This window comes from Trichechus manatus, unplaced genomic scaffold (genome assembly GCF_000243295.1).
Source record: "Trichechus manatus latirostris isolate Lorelei unplaced genomic scaffold, TriManLat1.0 scaffold00084, whole genome shotgun sequence".
Classification (NCBI taxonomy): domain Eukaryota; kingdom Metazoa; phylum Chordata; class Mammalia; order Sirenia; family Trichechidae; genus Trichechus; species Trichechus manatus.
Genome location: NW_004444020.1, coordinates 4,127,672 through 4,149,037, shown reverse-complemented (window position 1 = coordinate 4,149,037; position 21,366 = coordinate 4,127,672). Strand labels below are relative to the sequence as shown.

Below are 21,366 nucleotides of genomic sequence, written 5' to 3'. Positions count from 1 at the left end.
TTTTAGGTGTGATTGCAAAATAATGTGAGAGTTTTTTGTTTGTGTTTTACATTTTACATGAAGAATAAATGTTAAAAAAACAAACTTTACAAAATGTTTTATAGGATCATATCTTTATTTTCATCTAAGCTTACTCATCCTCATAGTAGTACCTCCATCATTTGTAAATATACTATTATCCCTTATACTAAGAAATTGATAGCCAGAGAGATTATACAACTAGGACCTAGCTCTCTTGACTTACTAAACAGTCAGTGCTCTAGACAACACTGTGCTTCCTCAGAATGTCACTAACAGCAGTTGAAGTATTTATATTAAGCAGAAGTCTTCAAGCTCCTAATGCATATATGGCAGTAATTAGTCTAAAAATAAATATGTTAATGTCTCTTGGAGATGATGATAGAAATGAGAAGATGGCACTGTAACAGTGAGTGGACTTTGGAGTCAGACTTTGGTTTATATCTCATTTCTGACACTTATTAACTATGTGACCTTAGGCAAGTTATATAACCTCTTTAAGCCATCGATTCCTTTTGGGAAAAGGGATATGAACAGTATCAGCCTATAGTATTCTGAGCATTACATGCATGTAAAGCACTTAGGCACAGTGCTGGATGGGAGGAAAGTACACAAGAAAGCTTTTATAAAGGAATGAATGAATGAAACCTTAAATAGTTTCCAGCCTTGTTGGAATCCCATAGAGCAGGAGCTAGCAAACTTTTTCTGTAAAGGACCAGATAGTAAATATTTTAGGTTTTGCTGGCTATATCCTGTCTCTTATCACATATTCTATTTTGTATTTTAAAAAAAGAATGATTTGAAAATGTAAAAACCACTCTTAATCTTAACTCACAGACCTTACAAGACAGACTGTGGACTAGATTTGGCCCATAGGCTGTAGTTTGCAGACCTCTGCCCTGAGGAGTTACCTTCCAACTTAGGCCCAGAGTTTACAAAACCATACTAAGTTTTTATTTCTCGTACTCTTCACCTTGATTTGACAGTGTTTAGTATATATTAGGGACTATGTATTTTGATTAATGACATTTATAGTTTATATGGCTATACATTTTTCTTCTGCTCTCAGTCAGCCGAGTTGAGACCATTTGCTTAGATCCTTGATAAGTTGTTATCTGCAGAAATCTATATAGAAGCTGAATGCTCCAGTTTCATGATGAACATGTTAGGAATTTCAGGCTGTAACATTTTTGAAATAGAAGTAATTATAATTCTCTTATTAGTGAATTTATATGGTTATTTCCATGTTTAGGGCTTGACAGTTACACTACTTAGACCTGTTAATTCTGTTTTCTCTTAATGGTGTATTCTCAATTCTTTTGGTATTAAGTGTTATTGGTATTTTCATTATTTTCAACCCCTTATAGTTTCTAGTGGAGCTCTGATGGTGTGGTGGTTAGGACCTACAGCTGCTAACCAAAAGGTTGGCAGTTTGAATCTACCAGCTACTCCTTGGAAACTCTATGGGGCAGTTCTACTCTGTCCTATAGGGTCATTATGAGGCAACAGGTTTGGTTTGGTATGGTTTCTAGTCCACTAGAAATACTTAGAACAAAAACATGATTGCTCTTATCCTGCCTAATGGAAGATGGTAATACTTGGTAACCCATAAGATGGGGTGGGTTCACATTTTTTCTTCATTTGTACATTTAAAGCCTTGGATTTTAAGTGTGGCCATAGTTTGCAGAATTCAAGTTACATTAATATCCTTGCTAAGAAATAAACTACAAGTTATCTGTTATTAGAAAACACTTTTTTTCTCTTCTAGTTGAAGCTAAGAAGTCTGAGGCTGAGAAGTCTGAAATTGGATCCTTAAATGATTCTACTCATATTTCTCTGCAAGAAGAAAACCAGCCTTCTGTCAGTCATTGCCTCCCTGACACTTCTATAATTACTGAAGAAGGCTTATTTAGCCAAAAGAGTTTCCTTATTTTGGGTTTTAGTAATGAAAATGAAACTAATATTGAAAACATCATAAGAGAAAATGCTGGAAAAATCGTCTCCCTTCAGAGCAGAACTGTTGCAGATTATGCTGTGGTTCCTCTGCTGGGATGTGAAGTAGAAGCAACAGTGGGCGAAGTTGTTACAAATACATGGCTGGTAAGAAAACATAGCAGTTGAAATAAAATAGTGAAGGGTATCTGGATGCCCAAAGTGTTGATGTTTATTTCTGAGGCATTTCAACTTAGGTAAATTGATGTTTGGGCCCTATGTGGATTTTGCTTTTAAGAAGGGAAATTCTAAAATAGGAATATGTACAAGTGGCTCTGTCCTAATTCTGATAGAGTAGAGGTTACTGTTCCCCAGGATCATAGCAGCAGCATTCCTTAGAAGGTCACTCCTGGTCATCTAATACTATTTCAGTCTTCCCTGTTCTCACACAATCAGAACATGATACGCTCTTTTGTATTATCTCCTTGTCAGCTTTTCATTGGTTATTTCACGTTTGACCTTTTATTAGCTTTCCAAGCATGAAGAGAAAAAAAAACTATAAACTAATATCTTGGCCAGAATTAAATTTAAAGCAGTATTCAGTGATAAGTAAATGATATATCTAAATTATTTTAATGTCTTAATGTAATTGATTAAAGTATGTATTTGTTTGAATATTATAATTTGAAATGTATTGGGAATAAGCATACTTAAGTTTCTATTAAAGTAACATTGCTTTTCATTTAAATTAAAATTACTGTTACTGTAACTGAATCAGTATTAATCTCTGGTGGCTTATTTCAGGTTGTCTTTAATGTTTCTCTTGTTTTTAAAGGTTACTTGTATAGACTACCAGATTTTAATTGACCCAAAGTCAAATCCTCTCTTCATGCCAGTCCCAGTAATGACAGGAACAACTCCTTTAGAAGATTGTGTTATTTCGTTCAGCCAGTGTGCTGGAGCAGAAAAAGATTCTTTGACATTTTTAGCAAATCGCCTTGGAGCAAGGTAAGTGTTTTTAGTGCACCTGCTGTTTTACTGTACTTTTTTTTTTGTTTTGACTTACTGGAGAACATTCAAATCAGAGTTTGACTGTATGTCTTTATTTATGGATAGTGTGTGGTATATCTGTGTGATGGTTCGAAGTGGCAGAAGGGACAATGCTACTAGGTAAATGCCTGGTAAAATTTTAGACTATAAACATTAATGTTTAACTGGTTTACCAGTCAGTAAAGGGAATATTTAATACTGATTCATGAGCCATTATTGAATATAACTTGTCTAAGCGTTATTCCCTTCATGTGCCATATGGATGATTTATTCTTTCTCGGTATATATTCATTGTTTCTCTGGTTTTCAGGCAGAAATGCAAATGTTAAGCAGGAATAACGAAAAATGAATTTAAAAGTTGCTTCCAAAATCAATATTAGCCCAACCCCTAGGTGAACAACTGTTATATCAATAAATGCAGATGAGCTAAACTTTCATATTAAAAGAAAAAGACTCTTGAATGAGATCATAGAAGAAAACCCAACTCTGTGCTTTTAAACAAGGGACATAAACTAGAACAAAGTGATTCAGAAAGTTTAGTGGGGAGGGGAAGGATGGGCAGAGATAAGTCAAGAAATGCAAACAAAAAGGAAGGTTGCAATTTTAACATCAGACAAGTTTGAATTCAAAAGTATTAAGACAAATAGGAGCAATGTAAGTGAAGATAAAGAATGCTATTCATGCTGAAGATGAAATATCTATGTACCCAGTAGAGTTTTATCATTCATAAAACAAAAACACCTGGAGATATACGGCGACATCACCAGAAACATATTAGACTTATAGGAGACTTTATGTCTTTTCAGAAATGTATGGAACACTCATAAAATGCCTATAAAAAACCTGGCCAGAAAGGAAACCTCAGTAAATTCCAAAAATAGAGACTACAGACCATATTCTCTGATCACAGTGCAAAAAAAACTAGAAATAAGTAGTAAAAACAAAATGACCCTGTCAACTGAACATTTTAGACTGGCATTTAATAACTCTTGGTTGAAAGAGGAAATTTAAACCGTATGTAAGCCTAGAAATAGTTATCAACCCAATATAGTACAAGGAACCCTAGTGACCAGATTGTGATCTTAAAATGCCATTTCCCACTAAAAGAAACTAAAGGTCGAAGAAATAGTTAATTCCAAATTTGGAACAGGAGATGGATCAGTTAAGTCATAAAAGAAAATGAATTCTGTTTATATCTCAAGTGATAGCCTTAGTTTAATATGCTGTGAGCTTGAGCAAGTCACTTAATCTCTCTGTATCTTTTTCCAAGTCTTTAAAAATACTGACACTTAAATACTGAGAAGATCAACTGACAGTATATGTGAAAATACCTTGAGAAATTATAGTGGGCTTAAAAGATATAATGTGTTGCTATTTATCCACTTTCTTTGCACCACTGATCATTCCATACCTCTTTTGAGAGGGAAGGACAGAGAAGGTGGGTGATGACTAATTAAGGAGGTAATTTTTCTATTGTTTGAAAGCCTAGTTTAATTTGCTTATGTTTTTATAGAAAGTTTAATTGTAATAATATATTTTAATCCTAGAGTAAGCATTTATAAGGGAATTAGCTTAATTTAAGAAATAAAATAAATTGGTGTATATTTTCTTGTGTTTACATGAACTCTAGCTACACTATGCATTAGAGACTTTATTTTTAGCTTGCTGGCCAATTATGTATATGACCATTTGCTTTTCTTTAAATACAAATTTCAGCGTTCAAGAATACTTTGTTCGCAAATCCAATGCAAAGAAAGGCATGTTCGCCAGTACTCATCTTGTATTGAAAGAACCAAGTGGTTCTAAATATGAAGCTGCGAAGAAGTGGAACTTACCAGCAGTCACTATAGCTTGGCTGTTGCAGACTGCTAGAACGGGAAAGAGAGCAGATGAAAGCTATTTTCTGATAGAAAATCTACCTAAAGAAGGTTAATGATTTTATTTTGTTCTTTTTTGTGTATTTTTACAATTTGATGGTTTCTGAGATGGGAATGTGTTAAACTTGTTTTTAGAAAAAGTCATTGATCTCTGCTTTTCAACGTAGGTGTAGTACTTTTGGTTTAGTGAGCCACTATTGGGCATTATGTTATTGGGTGGCAAAAAGAAGGCGTGTACATAACATACATGTTTAATTGTACCTGTACTGTCAACCGTAGATGCAAAACAGTGTAGAAGCATTCTAGTGTCTCAGTGTTTGAAGTCTAAAAGTGTGAACCTGGATCCCATTTACTGTTGATTCCTTTTGTGGTTCATACTTACACATCGTCTAATAACCATGCTCTTTCTTCCTCTAACCTTTGGGCTTTTGCACATTTCCTCTGGCCCACCTTCACGCTTGCCTGCTCTTCTTTTCTTTTAGTTTTTAACCTGCATATCACTTTCCCTGGGAAGCCTTCTTTGACTCACCAAATGCAGCCTTTATGCTACTTTGATTTCTCATAACACCCTGTATTATCCCTCTTGTAGCTCTTATCACAGTGTTAAAATGCTGGCTTACTTTTGTATCTCCCTGATAAAGTTATAGTCTCTGTAAAGACAGGGAACATGCATGTCTTGTGCATTATATATACCGAATATCTAACATTGGGCCTGGTATGGAGTAGTCATCCAATAAAATGCTTTTTGCCAAATATTGAAAAGAGGTAGAAGGCAGGAATGGGAGGAAAGAGTAGCCACTTCTGTAAGACGATGCCATCCCTGGACACATTTCAGGGATGAGCAGCAGCTTGGGAACAGCTCTCAGAACCATTACATATTTACCCGGACACACTGGAAATTTTACAACTGAGACGAAAGTGACATTTAAGTCATATTAAAGTTTCATTAAGGACTTTCCAAACTTGACTGACCTGTATTTTCAGACTATATTTGTTGACTCTGAGTACATGTAATTGTGATTTTCTTTTTATGCTACATTGACTTGGATGACATTTATTTATATAATTTTTGGCAAATTCTGAGCCTATTACAAGATACAACAAAAAGAGGTAATGCGAATATATTTTCATTAATTACCAGTTCCAGTAATGTGCTTGTCTAAATTAACATACATTTTAATACATCATCTGCTTTGCTTCTTAGGAAGAAGGTATATAACTTTGTGGTTTAAAATGTACCTGAGAATTAACTTGAAAATTAACAAGAAGATTAAAAATCAATTTGTATATACCTCTTTAGGGGGGAAGAAAAGGACATTAGTGGCTCATGTATTGTTTCTTTTCATTTTAAATTTCTAGAACAAAGTTTGGAAACTGAAATAATGAGTGGAGTGAATCTAAATCCAAATCCTGCAGAGCATCCTGATGCACGCTTGGAAACACACAGAAGAACAGCTGTTACACCTTTAGATATGAACAGGTTTCAGAGTAAAGCTTTCCAGGCTGTGATTTCACAACATACTGGACAGGTGTCAGACGCCCTAACCACAGGACAGCCACTTCAGAAGGAGCCCTCATTACACCTGGATACGCCATCAAAATTTCTGTCCAAAGACAAACTCTTCAAGCCATCCTTTGATGTGAAGGTAAGATTTATAGGAAACGGGCCCTAAGTTAATAATTTTATAGCTTATAAAGATAAAGCACCAAATTCTGCATCAGTCTTTACGTTTGTAGTAGTAAATCTTCAAGAGAGGTTTGCAAGTAGATTGATGTTATTGAGTCCCAGTAAGGGCTTTGAACTGGTTCAAAGCAGTTCAGTAATTGCCATTGTAAACAAGGGCTGTGTACATGTTGCATAACAACCAAATCTGTTGCCTGTGGTATTTTGACCCGAGTAGGTAACAAACAGCTGTGCCCCACTCAAAGATGGCAGCTGACAGCACCACTTTGAATGTGTGTTGTCCTCCACAGTGCTGCCGATAATCCAGTCTCCCGCATTAGGCTCCTGAAACTTTCAGGAGAAAGTACTCTGGCAGGATTTTTGGAGAGCAACATTATTGGCAGGACTGTGAGGAACAACACACATTAAAAGTGGTGTGGTTGGCTGCCATCTTTGAGTGGCACACAGCTGTTTGTTTCCTACTCAGGTCAAAATGCCACGGGCAACAGATTTGGTTGCCGTGCTGCACGTACATGGCCCTTGTTTACAATGGCAGTTGCTGAACTGTTTTGAACCAGTTCGAAGCCCTGGTCCCAATATATACAAGACCAGCGGTGGGGTAAAAACTGTAGATATATATGGCATTAGTAGAAAAAATACTGGACTAGAAATCAAGATATCTGAATTCAACTCCCAGTTCTGCCATAAACTCTGTGACTCTGGGCAGATCATTTAACATATCTGTGCATCAGGTTCTTCTTTCGTGCAAAGAGGATAATAAGACTTGCTCTGAAAACTCACATATTTATAGTGAAGATCAAGTGAAATAGTGGGATAAAACTATAATATAAACACATCACTATTTATGATTTGATTCCGGGAGTACATAACTTGGCATCCTTGTCTTGTTCCTGATCTTAAGGGGAAAGTCCTCAGTCTTTCTCCACTGAGTGGGCTATCAGCTATGGATTTTTTATAAATGCCTTTATCATGTTGAGGAAGTTCCCTTCTATTCCTAGTTTGCTGAGTGTTTTTATCATGAGTGTTTGATTTTGTCAAATGATTTTTATGCATCAATTGAGATAATCATGAGGGTTTTTTTTTTTTCCATTGTTTGATTAATGTGATATATTTCACTGATTTTCTTTTTTTGTTTAATATTGAACTACCTTTGCTTTCTTACAATAAATCGCACTTGGTCATGGTGTATAAGCCTGTTAATATGTTGTTGGATTCAGATTTTTAGGGTTTTTTTTGTTGTTTGTTTTTTGAGGATTTTTTTTTTTTCATCTACATTCATAAGGGATATTGGTCTATAGTTTTCTTGTGGCATCTTTGTTGGCTTTGGTATCAGGGTAAATACTGGCCTCAGAATGAGTTAGGAAGTGTTCCCTTTTCAGTTTTTTTGGGAGAATTCTCCAATGTAGCCATCTGGTGCTGGACTGTTTTTTGTTGGGAGGTTTTTGATTATTGATTCAATATCTTGTTATAGGTCTGTTGAGATTTTCTATTTCTTCTTGAGTCAATTTTGGTAATTTGTTTCTAGGAATTTGTCCATTTCATGTAGATTATCTAACTTGTTGGCATATAGTTGTTTATAGTGTTCTCACAATCCGTTTTATTTCTGCAAGCTTGATAATAATGTCTCCACCCTCGTTCTGATTTTAGGTGTTTGCACCTTTTCTTTGTCAGTGTAGGTTAAAGGTTGTCAATTCTGTTAATCTTTTCAAAGAACCAACTTTTTGATTTTGTTTACTCTCTCTATTGTTTTTCTATTCTCTATTTCATTTATCTCCACTGTAATCTGTTATTTCCTTCTGTGAGCTTTGAGTTTAGTTTGCTTTTCTTTTTCTAGTTCCTTAAGGTGAAAAGTTAGGTTATTGATTTGTATCTTTCTTTTTTAATATAGGCTTTTACTGCTGTAAATTTCCTCCTGAGCACTGTTCTTGCTACATCTCATAAGTTCTGGTATGTTGTGTTTTCGTTTTCATTCATCTCTAAGTATTTTCTAATTTCCCCTGTGATTTCTTCTTTAGAAGAGTGTGTTAATTTCCACAGGTCTATGAATTTTCTAGTTTTCCTTGTGTTGTTGATTTCAGAGAAGATACTTTGTATGATTTCAATCTTCTTAAATTTATTGAGACTTATTTTGTGGCCTAGCATATGGTCTGTCCTGGAGAATGATCCATGTGCACTTGAGAAGAATGTTCTGCTGTTATTCAGTGAAGTGTTCTATGTATGTCTATTAGGTCTAGTTGGTTTATAGTGTTGTTCAAGTCCTCTGTTTTCTTGTTAATGTATTTTTTAGATGTTCTATTCATTATTGAAAGTGGGATAATGAAGTCTCCTTTATTATACAACTATTTTTTTCTTCAATTTTTTCAGTGGTCATATTTTGGGATCTCTGTTGCTTTGTGTGTATGTGTTTGTCTTAGTTATCTAGTGCTGCTATAACAGAAATACCACAAGTGGATGGCTTCAACAAACAAGTTTATTCTTTCATAGTCTAATAGGCTGGAAGTCCAAATTCAGAGCATCAGCTCAAGGGGAAGGCTTTCTCTCTCTGTTTGCTATGGAGGAAGATCCTTGTCATCAATCTTCCCCTGGACTAGGAGTTTCTCAGCACAGGGACCATGGGTCCAAAGGACACACTCTTCTCCTGGCACTACTTTCTTGGTGGTGTGAGGTCACTCATGTCTCTGCTTGCTTCTCTCTTTTATATCTCAAAAGAGATTGGCTTAAGACACAATATAATCTTGTAGGTTGAGTCCTGCCTCATTAACATAACTGCCACTAATTCCGTCTCATTAACATCATAGAGAGAGGATTTACAACACATAGGAAAATCACATCAGATGACAAAACAGTGGACAATCACAGTACTGTGAATCATGGCCTAGCCAAATTGATAAATATTTTTGGGGGACACAATCCATGACAGTGATTTGTAATTGTTACATTTTCTTGACAAATTGAACCTTTTATAAATATATAATAAAAGGTTCGGGACACAATCCATGACAGTGATTTGTAGTTGTTACATTTTCTTGACAAATTGAACCTTTTATCAATATATAATTGTCTTCTTTGTCTCTTGTATTAAGTTTTTATTTCAAGTCTATCTTGAACAGTAGTATAGTCACCCCAGCTTGCTTTTGATTGCTGTTTGTGTGAAGTATCTTTTTCCACCCTTTCACTTTCAACCTATTTGTGTCTTTGGAGCTAAAGTGTGTCTTTTGTAGACAGCATATAGTTGGATCATGTTTTTTATTTTTTTTAATCCGTCTGCCTTTTGATTGGAGAATTTGAACCATTTACATTTAAAGTACTTGTTGATAAAGGAAGGACTTCTGCCATTTTCTATTTGTTTTCTGTATGTCGTATTCCTTTGTTCATTTCCTCTATTACTGCCTTCCTTTGTGTTTAATTGGTTTTTTGTAATATACTGTTTTGATCCCTTCTCATTTTCTTTTTTGTATGTTTTTTAGATACTTACTTTCATTACCGTGGGGATTACATTTAACGTCTTAAATTTATAACCATCTAGTTTGAATTGACACTGTTAGCTTCACTAACATACACAAATTCTGCTTCTATATGGCTCTGTCTCACCTTCAGTTTTATTGTCACAAATTACATTTTTATGTGTTGTGCACTCATTAACATAGACTTATGATTTTTTATGCATTTTTCTTTTAAATCATGTAGTAAATAAAAAGAGAAGTTACAGCCAAAAATATGATAATACTGGCTTTTATATTTACCTATGTAGTTTCCTTCATGAATGTTTTTTATTTCTTCATATGGCTTTGAATTACTGTCTAGTGTCCTTTCATTTTAACTTAAGGACTCCGTTTAACATTTCTAGTAGGGCAGGTCAATTTTTCTCAGTTTTTGTTTATCTGGGAATATCTTAATCTCTCCGTTTTGGAAGGATAGTTTTGCCAGGTGGAATTTTCCATTGACGGCTCTTTTTCTCTTTCAGCACTTTGAACATGTCTTCCCACTGCCTTCTGACCTCCTTTGTTTCTGAGGAGAAATTTGTTATTAATCTTGTTAAGGATCCCTTGTACAAGAAGAGTTGCGTCTCCCTTGCTGCTTAAAGATTCTTTGTCTTTTGACAGCGTGATTATAATGTGCCTTTCTGGGATCTCTTTGAGTTTGACCTGTTTGGAGTTCCTGAGCTTCTTGGATATGTATATTCACGTCTTTCATCAAATTTGGGTTTTTAGTCATTATTTCTTCAAATACTCTTTCTGCCCCTTTCTGCCTTCTCCCTCTGGGACTTCTGTAGTGCGTGTGTTGGTATACTTGATGGTATCTCACAGGTCCCTTAGGCTGTGGTCACTTTTTCTTCTTTTTTCTGCTCCTCAGACTGGTTAATATCAGTCAAAAAAACTGTGAGGCAGTTTTACTCTGTCACATGGGGTTGCTATGAGTCAGAATCAACTCCACGGCACCTAACAATAGCAATAACATCTTCAAGTTTGCTGATTCTTTCTTCTGCCTGTTCACATCTCCTGTTGAATGCCTCTAGTGAGTTTCATTTCATTTATTGTACTTTTCAGCTCCAGAATTCCTATTTGGTTCCTTTTTATAATTTCTATTTCTTTATTGACATTCATTTATTTTCCTGTGAATGGACTATACCTGTTTCTTTGTGTGCTTTGCGGTTTTTTTTGTTGGAATTTATGTTAAATATTTTGAATATTATAATGTGGTAACTCTAGAAATTAGATTTTCCTTCTTCCGCAGGATTTGCTGTTGTTGATGGTTGAAGGCTGCAGTTGTCCATTTGTTTAGTTACTTTTCCAAACTATGTTTGCAAATGCTGTATTCCTTTTCATGTATGGTCACTAAAATCTCTGTTCCATTATCTCAGTGGTCAACCTGAGAGAGATTTTCCTAAACACCAAAATTCGGCTGTCCTTTTCGTCATTAAGCAGTCTCCTGGTTGCTGTAAGTTTTAGATTACATTCCACAGTTCCAAGTAAGTTGATTCTGTGTTTGCCAGCTTACAGTTGTTTTCAATGGAAGGACCAATTCCTGGAGTGGCCTAGTCCACTATTTTTCATGATGCCATTCATGTGTATCTTTGAGTCTGTCTTTTTCTTGTTGTTGTTCAACTTATGTTTAGGAGATTTATCCATGTTGCTGTGTGTAGTTGTAGTTCACTTATAATCTTCCATTGTATGGATATACCACAATTTATGTATCTAGTCTGCTGTTGATGAGCACTAGTTTTTTGCTCCTACAAGTAATGAACATTCTTGTGCATGTCTCTTGAAATATGTGTGCATGCATTTCTGTTTGGTATATACCTAGAAGTGAAATTGCTGGGTCATATTTCAATTTTCGTAGATAATAGCAAACTGACAAAGTGATTGTACCAGTTTACACTCCCACCAGTAGTGTATGAGAGTGCCCAGTGTTCCTCATCCTTCCTCACCCTTAATATTACAAGTTTTAAAAAATTTTTTTTACTTAGAAACAATTTCTAACTTAACAAAAAGTTACAAAATAAAAATAGTAGAATACATATATACTCTTTACTGAAGTATGTAATGTTTTCATTGTCATTATTTTTCAGAAATTTTCTAATTTCTGTTTGGATTTCCTCTTTAAGCTAAAATGTGTTTAATAGAAAGTTTTTTGATTTTCAAGTGGAAGGATTTTTTGGGTTATTTTTTCTAGTTTTGGTTTCTTGTTTTATTGCTGCAATAATTGAAGCAGTGTGTTATTGTCACGTGAAAAATCAGATCACTGAAGATTATACCCCATAAATAAGGGAATGTATTCTATGATAAAGGTAGTATTCACGTTAGACAACCGGATAGCCGTCTGCGAAAATGTTGGGATTAAATCTCACATCTTATATCAGAATAAAATTTCAGACAATCAGATATTTAAATATAAGACATGAAACCATAAAAATCTAGAAGAGGCCATAAGAGAGTTTGTTTGTATTTAAATAATCTCAGGGTGGAAAAGGGCTTTCGAACTATAACATACTCCACAAAAGAAATAAAAGGTTAATGAATTTCCAACATTAAAAAATTCTGCATGGCAAAAACTTGACAAATGGCAAGTCAGGAACAAATCAGTGTGTTTTATATCACAATTACTATATATAAATATAGATGAATATAAAAATATATTCATGTGAGTGAGCATGAAAGAAAAAGACTGATAACCCAGTGGACAAATGGGCAAATGATAGAAGCAGGTAGTTCTCACAAAAAAAGTATACATGCATAGATTTTAAACTCATTTAACATAAGAGAATGGAAAATTAAAGCATACAGATACATTTTTTGAAGTAGCACGTTGCCCCCCCACCCAAAAAAAAAATCTGATTACCCACTGTGCTGTTAAGCATGTGTAGAAACACATACTGTCATACTTTGCTTGTCAAAGTGTCGACGTTGGTATTTACGTTTCACTCAGATGGTTCCCTTCTGCATGTGCGAAATAGTGTCTGTATAAGGTTATGCATCACATCATTATACTAGCAAAAGATTGTTAACCTAAATGTTCATCAGTTGAGCACTGGTTAAATACATTCTGCTATGTACATGGTAAATATGGTAAGCAGTATTGAAAATGTAAGCCTATTAATCTCTTTGAACTAGTTTGCGTAGAAGTATAGTTGTTTTTTTTTTGTTCATGATTTATAGATAGTCATATTTCATTTTTTGTTGTTGTTTGAAGGAAACAAAACCAGAGGAGGTTAAAGCTGTAGTACAGTTAATATTGAGGGTTACTCCTCCTCCTTTTTCTCTAACCCACCCTCCTCCTCTTTCTCTTTCCCTACCCTGTTTACCCCTCCTTCCTTTCTCTTTTTTCCCTCTCTTCCTCTCTTTCTCCGCATCCCCACCCCCACCCCCCCGTGCATATAGGATGCACTTGCAGCCTTGGAAACTCCACGAGGTCTCAGCCAACAGAAAAGGAAATTGAGTACACCACTCTCAGAAGTCATTGTCAGAAACTTGAAACTGGCTTTGGCAAATAGCTCTCGAAATGCTGTTACTCTCTCTGCCAGCCCTCAACTGAAGGATGCCCAGTCTAAGAAGGTAGAATTAGGTCTCTTCTTAAAAGGATGTTTTAGATAATAAAACGTTTCAAACAATAATGGGTGATGTGTTTCTTTTATTTTCCACTTACAGGAAGAAGTTCCAAAGCCACTTCACAAGGTAGTGATATGTGTTAGTAAAAAACTCAGTAAGAAGCAGAGTGAACTAAATGGGATTGCAGCCTCTCTAGGAGCAGATTACAGGTAGTTGGAAAATCTTTCTGGTTGGTGGTGATCTGTTCTAAATTATAGAGAAACTTTAAGCTGTTGTGAACATCTATGAGGAAACATTTATTCGACCTTTTAGTGTTGTTTTCTACAAAGTCTATCCAATATGATTTTTAATTTACTACATCTTTTGTAAGTACCCTCTCACATATCAAGTCATTTTTAAGTATATTTTTTAGGGTGTTTTCAATGAATATTTGAGTCCCTAGTTTGTGCCACACACTATTCTAGAAACTTAGAATCCATGAATGAACAGTACAATTCAAAAGAATCCCTGCCTTCAAGGAGTTTATAGTCTAGTAAATATAGCTGGGTCTGAGGTTAAGCATATTTTTACCTTAGTGGGTTTCTGATTAGAGCCCTTCTGTAATAGAAAGTACTCTTGCAGCACTCCCTAACTATAATGGTCTTTTTGAGGATGTTTTAATTTCTGTCATTTTTACTGCTTGGAGACATAGATTATCAGATCTGTCCTCAACCTGGCAGGCTGAACTAGAGACAACTTCCTAGCACAAATAGAACTAGTATCAGTGATTAGTAGACTGTTGCCTGTTTCAACCAGTTCTGAGTTAACTCTCCTTCTCTACTGTCTGCAGAGCTAGCTTTCTTGATCACTTGTGTTTAACCATTCATAGCTAACATAATGATTGGTTTTCCAAGTGCTGAACAGTTTGAGGAATATGATTAGCTTCATCTTCCCCTTTGGTGAGTCCTATTTAGTTAGCTTTCTATTTGATAAAGAAATTGAAATTGGTATTCACATATAAAATAAAATGTAGTTACAGGCAACTTAGTATTTAATGCATATGTTGTGGAATAGTGCAGCTTTATTATTTATATTATTATGTATACGAAAACCAAACCCTTTCTGACTCATAGTGACCCTGTAGGACAGAATAGAACTGCCTCATAGGGTTTCCAGGCTGTAAATCTTTATGGAAGCAGACTGCCACATCTTTCTGCCTCAGACTGGCCTTTCAGTTAGCAGCCGAGCATTTAACCACTGCCCCACCAGGGCTCCTTATTATTATATAATTACCCTTTATTATATTACCTATTGAGCACTTAGTATTGGCTAAGCATTATCTCATTTCTTTCTCACAGTAGCCCTGTGAGGGTATATATATTATTTGTTAAAATTGAATCCTTCTGTGGATACTCTTTTTAGATACAGACTTGATGTAAGACTTAAAAGGGACCATGTATGACTTGGGTTTTCATAAAATTTAAAATGCCTACCCTCTCAGTTAATAAATGGGATATATTGCCTAAATCTCTAAAAGGAAGTACAAGAAGACTGCTTTGGACTTTAACTTTTCAATTGCATTAAAGCTTGCATTAAATCTGTCTTTCTGAAACAGATTTCTCATACTTGGTAGTGGATAAGAGGGAAGACCCTTTTGTACGCAGAGGCTACAACATTTATGTATTCATAGGATAATCAGTTCTCAGGTGAAGATGTCCCAAATCATTTACTATTCTTTGATGAACTAGGATCAGACCGTCCTGAACAGATTGTCTGATATTCTCTCCTGTCTTCAGACAGTTAAACATTAGAGCAGATCTCAACACATGAGATATAGCATCCTCTTTTTATTACAAATATTTTTGTAAGAGTCCCTGTACTAAAATGAAATTTATAGATATTATAACCTACCTATGTTTATAATCTTAAAAAATAAGTCAGTATAGTGCTTTGTGATACATAGAAGAAATAGAAAGTGCGTAATAAATAAAGAACTTACGTTTAGCATGTAAATGCCTGAGCCTGAGGACACTAGAGGACAATGTAGTCAGATGTGTGCACATATATGTAAAATCATCTCAAATGCAATAGTCACAGAGCTGAGACAGATACAGAGAGTCAGATACATGCACTGCATTTCTGTTGGTAATAGATTTTACCAAAGTTCCAAATAAGCAAAGTACAGTCTTCCATTGATTTACAAAATAGTTGCATTTCTGGAATATCAGTATATATTAAAATTGCGAAAAATAACTTATGTTTGTATGTAAAACAGGTTCCAGACTCATAGGTAAAAAAAAAAAAGGGTTTTCACCTGTGTGAATTTCTGTCAGAATATTAGAAAATTCTTCAGGATATGGGATAATTGTTTATTACATGTGACTGTTCTCCAGAATTTCTGGCATTCCTGGACCCTATCCACTAAACGTTAGTAGCAACCTCTCCCACTCACACATACACACATATTATTGTAACAACCAAAACACTTCCACAGATTTCCAAGATGCTCCCTAAGATAAAGTAACACTTTTGCTGAAAACACTGATCTAAACCATGAGTCAGCAAACTACTGTAGGTCAGCCGTGTGTTCTTATAAATAAAGTTTTATTGGAACACAGCTATGCCTGTTTATTTACATATTGTCTGTGACTACTTTCATACAAAAAGACAGAGCTGAGAGCAGTTGTGACAGAGACTGGCCTGCAAAGCCTAAGATTTTACCATCTGGCCCTTTAAGAAGAAGTTTGCCAGCCCTGATGGTCTGATGTAGCTATCTACAAACAATGACTGTGCTTAAAGGGCCTCTGAGGACTAAAGACTCAGTGTCCATATTATTGCAGTGAAACTTAATAGTAAGCCAGATGATTCAGGCAAAAACACTCCTATTTTTCTTAATTAGTAATTTATTTAAATTTATTGTTTTATCTCAACAGCAGAAATAGAGCCAGTTACTAGAAGTACTAACTAAATAAGGCTAGGTATTTTTTAATGTTATTTTTAAGAATACAATATAGCACCTGGTAATAGAGATGTTTACAATTTAGGAAGAAATATTATATCTTAATTTGCTTAGCTTGAGTATTTAAAAGGTTTAGAGAGATTTCTTATTTAGGAAATGGAAAGCATAATAAATGTCCGTAAAGAAAAAGCTTTATTTATTTATTCTGGCAGTTATATTTAGGAATATAATTTTTTACTTCCTTTTCTGTTTGTGATTTACTTAATCTTTTAAAGGATGATATTTTTACATTTCTTAAGATATTTTCTTAGGCTAGGAGAATATTGAATAGGAAGAACCAGGATAATAGCATAATATAATAGCGAAGAACTGATTCTACCACTTAGTCCACTTGAATAGGTTTCTTAACCATGTCCCTCAGTTTTCCTATCTGTAAAATGGATGTAATAATACCAGTGTTCCCAGATTGTTGTTGAAGAATGAGTAAGACCAAGTGTACCGTGAATAGTGACTGACAACAGCTGGAGGACTGATTGGATGCTTTACCTTTTTATTAATTTGAAGATACCTTTATTGTTACTGTAAAGTGGTAGATAGTCATCGTAAAGGAGAAAATTGAAACAATTCAGAAAACTATAAAGAAGAAAGTAATATTTTAAAGAACATCCTTTCAGACGTTCTCTGCATTTGTATGCTGAGAGATATATGTATAAAAGATGGAGTCTGTCATTTTAATGTTCTTGCTTACTGTTAATATAGTGGTGAAAGTTTTGGGAAGGTCAAAATACTCTATATGTAGTGAATAGTGATCGTCTTAAACTAATGTGGATATTTCCTCTTAGTTATTTGGTTTTTTTGTATTTGGCTGTTTCAGGTGGAGTTTTGATGAAACAGTGACCCATTTCATCTATCAAGGGCGACCAAACGACACTAATCGGGAGTATAAATCTGTAAAAGAAAAAGGAATACACATTGTTTCAGAGCACTGGCTTTTAGAAGTAAGCGATACATTTTTTCCTTCCCTTCTCTATTAAGTTAAAATTTATGCCAAACATCCTTTCAGAGCACAAATGAGTTTCAGTGTATGTAAACAAGTTTGAAAATCTTGGTTATTTTATGTACATTTCATCTCTTTGGCATCTGAAACTTCAGATCTTTATTCTTTAAATACTTAACAAGTCTTTAATGGATACCTCTCTTACTGATTCTCTGCTTCCTTTTACTAATTAAAAATCATATGAATGAAAATTTTATAATTTGACAAGTTAGCATAGCAATACAGTTTAGAAATGTGCTTTCTTTCTTTCCATTTTTCCTATTTTTTTTGCTGAGTATTCCCTGGAGTGTGATTGAAATGTCAAAAGCACAGAAATAGATTTTATACTTTAGTGGACATAAAATTAAAAAAATGAGGATATTTTAATTGTCTCCTCTGCATGGTGGAATTTTTTAGTGTAAACTACTTTTTAAAACTTTAGTTTTATGAACTTTTGCCATCCTATAACATAATGTTTTGGTTGTCCTTACTCCACTTAACATCTTCCTTTTATTCACTAAGATTTCTTTCCGTACTATTTTAAAACACCCCATTGTATTGCAGTGTGCTCAGGAGTTCAAGCATCTTCCTGAATCTCTTTACCCACATACTTATAATCCCAAAATGAGCCTGGATATCAGTGCAGTGCAAGATGGCAGACTCTGTAATAGTCGACTACTCTCAGCTAATTCAACAACAAAGGATGATGAGGTAGACAGTATGGGTGATAACATTTAACTCCTCCTTAAGCTGAATGTATAATCGTATTGCTGTGAAATCTATATACTGTTGCTTGGTTTGAGAAATTGTACTTATTCTCCTTTAATAGCCTGATCATTTGCCATTAGAAGAAAAGGATACAAACAACATGTCTATCACTAATAAAGAATCAGCAGCATCAAATGGAAGTGGAAAGAATGACACTAAAGGAGGTAAATATTTTAAATTACAAAAAATTATTTTTTACAGGTTTATATCTTTCATACAGAATGCCTCTTGTGCATCAGATGGAAAAACAGTTATTTTCTATATTGTTAAATATAAGTAAAACATACATTTGAGGAATGATTTGAGGTTCCATGCTCATCATTAAATAATAATTTACAAAGCTTTTCCCATTCACCGAAAAACTTTTAAGTGATTTAAGTGTGTTGTTGTTACCTGCCTTGAGTCGGCCCCCAACTCATTGTGACCCTATTTGTTATAGAGTAGAACTACTCCATAGGGTTTTCTTGCCTGTAATTATTATGTAAGCAGTTTGCCAGAGCTTTCTTTCACAGAGCGGCTTGGCGGGGGGAATTCGAACCACCAACCTTTGGTTTGGCAGCCAGTCACAAATCACTGTGTAAAGTTTGTGAAGTTTATGGAACTAGGTATTCTACAGAGTTAGTCTGATAATCCTACTGAAGGTAGGTGGAGTTGGTGATCTTTTGAAAAATGTATTCTTTAATTCTTCTCACTGATTTAAAAAAAAATTTATATATACAATATTTTTAATATATGCACATGATTGTAAGGGTGCAGAAGAAGGTATGAAGAGTTTCTCCCACTCTTATCCCCCAGCCTTTCAGTGTTATTTGTTTCTTGCATACCCTTCCAGAGATGTTTTTATGCATAATCATGAATATATGGTTTCTCTTTCCCCCCTTTTTAAAAAAAATATTTTATTGTGATTTTGGTGAAAATATCCACAGCAAATTAGGTTCCCATTTAACAATTGCTATACAAATTGTTCAGTGACATTGATTACGTTTTTTGCTGTGTGTTGACATTCTCATTAATTCCATTCTGGATGTTTGGTTTCCAGTAATCTGATCTCCCTGTTTTCTTACTCTTTCATCTTTGCATTAGAGTCATTGTTGACAATTTGATCTCATACAGATGATTTTTTTAAAGGCGTGCGGTAATCGCGGGTACTATTCTTTCATAACTTTTTTTTTTCCCCATACAAAAATTTATACATACATTGTTAATGTGACTCTAATTACTCTCCCCATACTGTGACAGCACACTCCTCCTTTCTACCCCGATTCCCCATCTTACCTCCGGACAGAAGCTGCCCATTTAGTTTCTTGTATCTACTCGAGCTAAGATGCACACGCCTCACGAGTATCACTTTATGTCCCACAGTCCAGTCCAATCCCTGTCTGAAGAGTTGGCCTCGGAAATTGTTTCAGTTCTGGGCTGATGGAGAATCCAGGGGGCATGCTTACCGGGGTACCTCCAGTCTCAGATGATTAAGTCCCATCTTCTTACTAAAATTTGAGTTCTGCACCCCACCTTTCTCCTGTTCCATCAGGGACTCTCTGTTGTGTTCCCTGTCAGGGCGGTCATTGGTGGTAGCCGGGTACCATGTAGGTCTTCTGGTCTCAGGCTGATGAAGTCTCTGGTTTATGTGGCCCTTTCTGTCTCTTCGGCTACTACTTTCCTTGTGTCTTTGGTGTTCTTTATTCTCCTTCACTCCAGGTGATTGGGACCAATTGATGCGTCTTAGATGGCCACTTGCAAGCTTTTAAGACCCTAGATGCCACTCACCAAACTAGAATGCAGAACATTTTCTTAATAAGCTTTGTTACGCCAGTTGACCTCCATGCCCCTTGAAAGCATGATCCCCAGACCCCTACACCTCTATTCTATCCCTCAAAATGTTTGATTGTATTCAGGAAACTTCTTAGCTTTGGTTTAGTCCAGTTGTGCTGACTTCCCCTGTAGTGACTGCTGTCTTTCCTTTCATCTAAGGTAATTCTTATCTACTATTAGTTAGTAAATAACCCTCCCCCTTCCCTCCCCACCCTTACAACCATCAAAGAATGTTTTCTTCTGTGTTTAAACCTTTTCTTGAGTTCTTATAATAGTGGTCTTATACAATGTTTGTCCTTCTGTGACTGACTAAATTCACTCAGCATAATGACCTCCAGCTTCCTCCATGTTATGTTTCACGGCTTCATCGTTGTTCTTTCTCATTGTATAGTATTCCATTGTGTGGCTATATCATAATTTGTTTATCCATTCATCCGTTGATGGGCACCTAGGTTGTTTCCATCTTTTTGCTGTTGTGAACAGTGCTGTGATGAACATAGGTGTGCATATATCTATTCGTGTGACATCTGTTTCTCTAGAATATATTCCAGGGAATGGGATAGCTGGATCGTATGGTACATCTATTTCTAGCTTTTTAAGGAAGCGCCAGATCGATTTTCAAAGTGGTTGTACCATTTTACATTCCCACCAACAGTGTATAAGTGTTCCAGTCTCTCCACAGCCTCTCCAGCATTTATTATTTTGTGTTTTTTGGATTAATTCTAGCTTTGTTGGGGTGAGATGATATCTCATTGTAGTTTTGATCTGCATTTCTCTAATGGCTAATGATCGTGACATTTCTTCATGTGTCTGTTAGCTGCCTGAATATCTTCTTTGGCAAAGTGCCTATTCATATCCTTTGCCCATTTTTTAATTGGGTTATTTGTCTTTCTATTGTTGAGGTTTTGCAGTATCTTGTAGATTTTAGAGATTAGATGCTGACTGGATTTGTCATAGCCAAAAATCTTTTCCCAGTCTGTAGGTTGTCTTTTTACTCTTTTGGTAAAGTCTTTTGATGAATGTAAGTGTTTGATTTTTAGGAGCTCCCAATTATCTAATCTCTCTTCTTGTGCTTGTGCATTGTTACTTATGCTTCATATTGTATTTATGCCATGTATTAGGGCTCCTAGTGTTGTCCCTCTTTTTTCTTCCATGATCTTTATTGTTTTCGATTTTATATTTAGGTCTTTCATCCATTTTGAGTT

The 21,366-nt window shown here is 35.2% G+C and overlaps 1 protein-coding gene across 4 annotated transcripts in view; it reads left to right on the top strand.

The window, feature by feature from the left end:
• The window catches only part of TOPBP1 (DNA topoisomerase II binding protein 1), a 65,633-nt gene that overhangs the window by 21,068 nt on the left and 23,199 nt on the right, over positions 1-21,366 (top strand). For all 4 annotated transcript variants that reach the window (XR_002824861.1, XM_004381409.2, XM_023735971.1 and 1 more), the window contains 9 exons: positions 1,787-2,118; positions 2,786-2,958; positions 4,717-4,928; positions 6,237-6,523; positions 13,440-13,613; positions 13,707-13,816; positions 17,420-17,543; positions 18,146-18,292; positions 18,411-18,513. Coding sequence is in view for 3 of the 4 variants with exons in the window: in XM_004381409.2 (XP_004381466.1) it covers positions 1,787-2,118; positions 2,786-2,958; positions 4,717-4,928; positions 6,237-6,523; positions 13,440-13,613; positions 13,707-13,816; positions 17,420-17,543; positions 18,146-18,292; positions 18,411-18,513 (1,662 nt within the window). In the remaining variant the exon portion in view is untranslated. The remainder of the gene's footprint in view (positions 1-1,786; positions 2,119-2,785; positions 2,959-4,716; positions 4,929-6,236; positions 6,524-13,439; positions 13,614-13,706; positions 13,817-17,419; positions 17,544-18,145; positions 18,293-18,410; positions 18,514-21,366) is intronic.